The 6,000-nt window shown below is 53.9% G+C and overlaps 1 protein-coding gene across 1 annotated transcript in view; it reads right to left on the bottom strand.

Annotated features, from left to right (window-relative positions):
- Positions 1–3,209: 3,209 nt before the first annotated feature.
- The window catches only part of Jakmip1 (janus kinase and microtubule interacting protein 1), a 59,600-nt gene continuing 56,809 nt past the window's right edge, over positions 3,210–6,000 (bottom strand). The window contains exons 18-19 of the mRNA XM_013023910.1: positions 5,232–5,297; positions 3,210–3,289 (exon numbers count right to left, since the gene is read on the bottom strand). Of these exons, the coding sequence (XP_012879364.1) occupies positions 3,239–3,289; positions 5,232–5,297 (117 nt within the window). The 3' untranslated portion in view covers positions 3,210–3,238. The remainder of the gene's footprint in view (positions 3,290–5,231; positions 5,298–6,000) is intronic.

Raw genomic sequence — 6,000 nt, 5'->3', positions numbered from 1 at the left:
CCAGCAGCTGTGGGCCACAAGGGCCCTGCTGAGTCTTGAAAGTCTGTGTGTCTCGCTATGACCTCACCCGGGGAGACCTGCGAGACGCATCATGGGATCTGTCACCGTTGATCCACAGGGCTGAAAGAACATCGGCCATCTGCAGGAGAGGGGTGGCCGGCTGGAAGTGACCGGATGCGCTGACCTCAAAGCCAGGGCTAACTGTCACTTGTATCTGAATGGTGAGCTAGCAGATAGGAGGCTGTCCTCTCTCTCAATAAAGATCAAGCACAGGTGACACAAAGGCCATCTCTTCGTTAAGGCTGGACCAGCAGTTGCTGCAGGTGCTGGGCTGTGGGCTCCTCCAGGGCCTCAGGAAGGTAGCACAGCTTCCCCCCCCCCTCCCCATGAAGGGAAGCAGGCCTGCTTTCCCCGCCACGGATAACTTGTGCTCTGTCACCGCCTCCACTGTGGATGTCTGGGTTTCCCAGCACTCTCTGGCTCCTTGGTACCTGATCGCCAGGTGTTAGGAAATCCCCGGGCTGGCGCTGCTGGGGTTTAGGGATTCAGATGTCAGCTGTCCCGATGCTGATGTGTTTGCTTCGAGTCCTGAATCCTTAGATTTGGTGCGCATGGTCTCCCTGTCTGGCCGGGTCCCCTGACAGGTGGAGAGCTGTCCTGCTTCTCCACACTCAGATTTGGCCTTCCAGGGGCTTCTGCCCCTCTGTCCAGTATTCGTGTGTCTTCTCTACAGCCCTTTCCATGTCCTGAATTACAGTTGGTCCTGTTTCCTACGCCAGTCCTTCTCAACGTGAACCTCAAGATTACTCTGCAGCGCCAGCATGGCCATGCACCCAGCCATCTGCCAGCACATCACGCCACCCGGCCCTCACAGACACGGCATCTTCACAGACACCCTGCCCTGATCGTGGATATGTCCCCTGCCACGGATCTGGAAGGGACAATCACCCGCCAGAAAGCCCCTGACACCCGCCTGGGGGCAAGGACAGGCCAGCCATCACTTCTGTTCTCTGGAATTTCCTTCTGAGCTGGGCTGGACTTTGGGACCTGGTGTCCAGCCTGGCTCTGCTCACTGCTCGCTGCCATTCTCAGAGGTGACCACCTACCCCGATGCCTACCTGCTTGATTGAGGGCTCAGGATATGGCTGTAGGGGTTCTGCCCTGCAGAGGGAGGGAGCCCCGTTCCAGTAGGCTTCCTATTCCAGCTTATAACTGAGAACTGGGACAGGCTAGGCACGGCCAAGCCGGTAGCTGTGTAGACTCCTGTAGTCTGTGACATGCTGTGGAATTTTTGCCATGTTACTCAATTTCCCTTGGAAATCTGCTGTCCATGGGCTTCGTGTCCCGCCACGGGGGCCAGGCTGCACTCTCTCTCCAACTGCCAGATGCTGAATCCAGATGTGCATAGCCTAAGAACGTTCCGCTCACCTGGCCATCACATGGACTTTCCCTGCAAGATAAGACTCTACGCACACACCTAGTTTGTGGTTTATGTACATGGGGCGGAGGGGGAGTCTGTGTCCGGTGGGCACAAACACTGTGGCCAGGGGAGGCGCACAGCATGGGGACAGGGACTCCAGCCTGCCCCCACACAGGGCAGTGGCTCCCAAACCCTGGGTTTCTGCTAATTGCACTTGGTTTCCTGGCATTGGGGTCTCTTTTCCCTTGGGCTCTTGGGATATGAGTTTGGTCCTGAGTTTGCCACAATCCCCATCGTCCCCACAGAGTTTGACCGCTGGGGTGGCCAGGACCCAGGCCGACACCCAACATCGGAGGACCACAACGCTGTCTTCGGATGCACGTGGGCTCTGGTCTTGGCTGAAGTCACTGTTGAATTTTGGTTTGAGTGGGGTGGGGATTGCCACAGGGACTCAGTTTACTCCACAAACTCTTTTTCTATCCTGTAAGGTTAGAAATAATTCAGCATGACGTGAGAACCAGAAGGGGGATGGCCGGAGAAGCCCTGGTTGTCTGTCCTCATGCCTCGCTGCCTCCTGAACCCCCAAGCTGGGCCCAGGGAGCCCTGGACATTCTAGGCAGACCAGGAATGCCCACCTTGACCCATGGTGGGACTGGTGACCCCCCAGACCTGAGGCCAGGCCTTCTTTCTCTCGTGCTGCACTGAGTAGCCATCCACTAGGGCCAGGACCTGTGCAGAAGGTAGCAGGCCTGGCTCTCACAGGCAGGGGTCCGCACGAGGGACATCCCTGAGGCATCAGACAAGGCCTAGCGTCAGAGCTTTGCCAGGCTGTCTAGGCTTCTAGTGGGTGATGGGGGCATCTAAGCCTGTGAACCTGGTGGCCTGCAGCCTGTGGGAGTCTCAAGGAAGAACCTGGGCATCCATCTAGGGCCCTTGGAAGACAGCAGCCTTGAGCAGGGCACTCCGCCCAGGGAGAGACAGCCCAGGGGTCAGAACAGGGACACAAGGTGACAGCCAGTGCTAAGACACAGCACCTCATCAGTCAGAGAGTGACCAGTGGCCAGAATGGCTTCCTTCTTACAGCCTCTAAACCCAGGTATCAAAACCACACCCGGGGATCAAAGAGCAGGAGAAAGTGTGGGAAAGACACTGTGTGTGTGTGTGTGTGCATGCGCGTGTGTGTGTGTGCGTGCGTGCGTGCATGTGTGTGTTGGAGCCTGAACTCTGTCCCTTAGCTTTTTTGCTCAAGGCTAGTGCTCCACCACTTGAGCTGTAGCTCCATTGTGGCTTTCTGGGGATTAAATTGAGATGAGTTTCACAAACTTTCCTGCCTGGGCTGGCTTCAAACTTTGATCCTCAGATCTCGGCCTCCTGAGTAGCTGGGATCACAGGCATGAGCCACCAGCGCTCAGCTGTTGGCTGCCTTTTTATGCAGTACCCTGGACATTTTGCAGGTAGGTTGGGGTCTGGCTTTTGCAGACGCCTGTCCCCAGAAGCCTCCTCTCTTTGGCCTTGTCAGAACAGTTAGCGGTTTCCATGGCCACACAGCATCAGGAGGTGAAGCAACCTGGAAAGTCTTGAGAACAGAAAAGAGGCCCCCAAAAAGGAGAAGCCGGGGTCTTCTTGGGACCTAGCCCTCCTCATGAGCCCCTTCTTCCTGAAATCATCACCCTCACAGACCCAGGGAGCCGAGGAGCCCAGCACCAAGCCCCCTTCCAGGCCCCTGCAGCCAGAGAAAGGACTGGTCCCCCCAAAAGTCATCTTTTCATCCAAGGACAGGAAAAGATACCAACCCGAGTGCTCAGCTCCCCAGAATCATCAAGGCCACAGGATGAATGCTAGTGAGAAAAACAGAAACAGGAACAAAAACTATAAAATAAGGCCAAAAGAAAACGAAGAAAAGAAAAACAGAAAGAAAGAAAAAAGAGAAAGATGTAAGATCGGTGATAGGGGCTCTGCGACATCTCTTACCGCCTGTGACACGGGGGTGGGGGCAGGGAGGAACCGGAAGCGAGCAGACCTCAGGAGAAGCTGCATCTGGGAAGCTGAGCTCTGGCCTTGCACACCCCTGTGGGTCATCCCAAAGTACTCCCCAAACTTCCTGCTAAGCTGGCTCCCCGGGGAGAGCTGTGCATAGGCCAGGGCTTCCTGGCGAAGGAATGTGGCTGGAGGGACAGTATGGAGGGAGGCCCTGTGGGTGGTGGCTTCTACCAAGAGATGATGATACAGTGCTATACACCAATGGGAATGTTCCTGGGTACCAGTCTGCCTACCCATCTGCCAAGAGATTCAGTGGTACTTAAAAGCCTTCATAACCAGGCACAGTGGCCACGCCTGTAGTACCAGCTACATGGAAGTGGAGACCTGGGGGATCCCGGTTTGAGGACATGCCAGGCATGTTCTCGTGTCCATCTCAACCAAGGCTGGAAGTGGGGGCAGGCACCTGTTATCCCAGGTGGTGGGCAATGCTGATAGGTGGACTGTGGTCTAGGCTGGCCCAGCACCAAAGCAAGACCCAACCTCAAACATAACATAGCTCACGCAGAAGAGCATCTGCCAAGCAAGCACAAACCCTAGTATTGCCAGTATATATTTCTTTAGCCGGTGCCTGTGGCTCACACTTGTACTCCTGACTACTCTGGAGGCTGAGACTAGAGGATCACAGTTCAAAGGCAGCCCAGATAGGCAAATCCTGAAGACTCATCTGCAGTTAACCACCAAAAAACCAAAAGTGGAGCTGTGGCTCAAGTAGTAGAGTGCTAGCCTTAATCAAAATAGCTAAGGAACAGCTCTCAGGCCCTGAGTTTAGCCCTGAGTTTAGCATAATGCACACATATCTGCGCATATGTGTGCACACACACACACACACAGAGTCTTTTATAGCCTGTTTTAAGTCAATTTTGAAAACCAAATAAAAGAGCAGGGAAAACAAGGCCTCATAGAAATTCTAAGAAATCATACCGGCCAGTTTAAAAAAGAGCATTTTTTTTTCTTATTCTACTCCTGATTTGCTTTGTTCAAATAGAATTGCTAATCATTAGCTGAAACATATCTTGGAATTGGAGCTGCTTTTGAAAATAGTTTTCTTTGCAAAGCAAGGCTCTATCTCCCTTGTATTATTTATTAAGAAAAGTAAAACAAACAAACAAACAAACAAAACAGTAACAGCCTCCATGTTCTTCTCCAAGCGTCTGGCGACCAGAGTTGGAGGAGCTCCTGGTGTTCCCCATCCCTTCCCTCCACGCCCTGGTCCGTTACGTGAAGCTGGAGGCAGGCGAGATGTCACAGCCGCAGAGACCACTGTCCCTTCCTTGTTGGCACCTCAGTGTTCCCACTTTCCTCAGCCTCAGTTTCCCCTCCCACAAAATGGTCCTAAGTACAAGGGACCTCTGGGGTGTACTGAAAATACCCAACAGGCCAGGAGAGGGGGGCCTGCTCCCTGCTAAGAAAGGAGGCCTGTCCTCCAGGATGCACTGGCTGTTTTACATATGCGTGTCATTGGAAGTGAATGAAGCCAGGCAGTGAGCGATGCCCACGGCTGGGGATGTTACAGAGGCTACCTCACGCTTGCTAGTGAGGAGTCAGCATGAGGACTGGAGTATTTGTGGAACACACACACACACACACACACACACACACACACACACAGAGCCTCTAGGATGCAAGTAGCCACTAGGAAGAAACTTGTCTTTGCCAGAAAGCATGGCTTGAGTTTCCTGGAGGTGCTGATCTGGAGGAGGCAGGGGCCTATTCTTTGCATGAAATGACAGCAGGAGCCCTTCCAGGGCTCCTTAGAGCCCCAGCCACTCACCTTTTCCTCCAGCTCCTTCATGTGCCGTTTCTGAAGCTCCAGCTTGTCTTCCAAGTCCCGGATTCTCTGAAACACAGGACTGTGTGTGTCACAAAGAAGATCCTGCCTGGGGGAAGAGCATACTGCCCAGGGGGTGGCAGAGAAAGGGCTCCGCAGCCCTGCTGTGCTGCGGTCAGGGAAATCTGTTCCTGCTGCTGCAACGAACCGTGGACAGAGGCTATTCTGCAAGTGCAAGGGCTATTGCTCAGATACTGCATGGGCAGGGCTCCCAGGAAAACCCCAGGCCGCACATGCTGAAAAACAAACTGAGGACCTGATGGCTTTTCTTTTACTTCTTTTTCTTTCTTTTTTCTTTCGTTGGTTGTAGGGCTTGAACTCTGGGCCTGGGCACTGTCCCTCAGCTCTTCAGCTCAAGGCAAGCTCTCTACCACTTGAGCTACAGCACCACTTCTGGCTTTTTCTGCTTCTGGGGTGCTGAGGAATTAAACCCAGGGCCTCATGCATGCGAGGCAAGCGCTCTACCACTGAGCCAGCTTCCCAGCTCCTGGCTTTTCTTAAAAAACAAAAAAAAAAAAAAAGCACAGAGCAAATCACAAGGCTTATCTACCTTCAGGGAAAAGGAAAGCCTGGAGCCCACAGTGCCTGGAGCGAGATTCACCCTGTCCACACACACCTAGGACACCAGGTGTCCTTCAAGGTCAGCATCCTAGCAGGGGCCAGATGGCAGGATGGAGCAGGCGGTGCGGAGGAGGGGAAGAGAGTGCGGCGG

This window comes from Dipodomys ordii, unplaced genomic scaffold (genome assembly GCF_000151885.1).
Source record: "Dipodomys ordii isolate 6190 unplaced genomic scaffold, Dord_2.0 Scaffold71, whole genome shotgun sequence".
Lineage (NCBI taxonomy): Eukaryota > Metazoa > Chordata > Mammalia > Rodentia > Heteromyidae > Dipodomys > Dipodomys ordii.
Note: the sequence above shows the minus strand (reverse complement) of the source record. Positions and strands in the feature narration are given on the sequence as shown.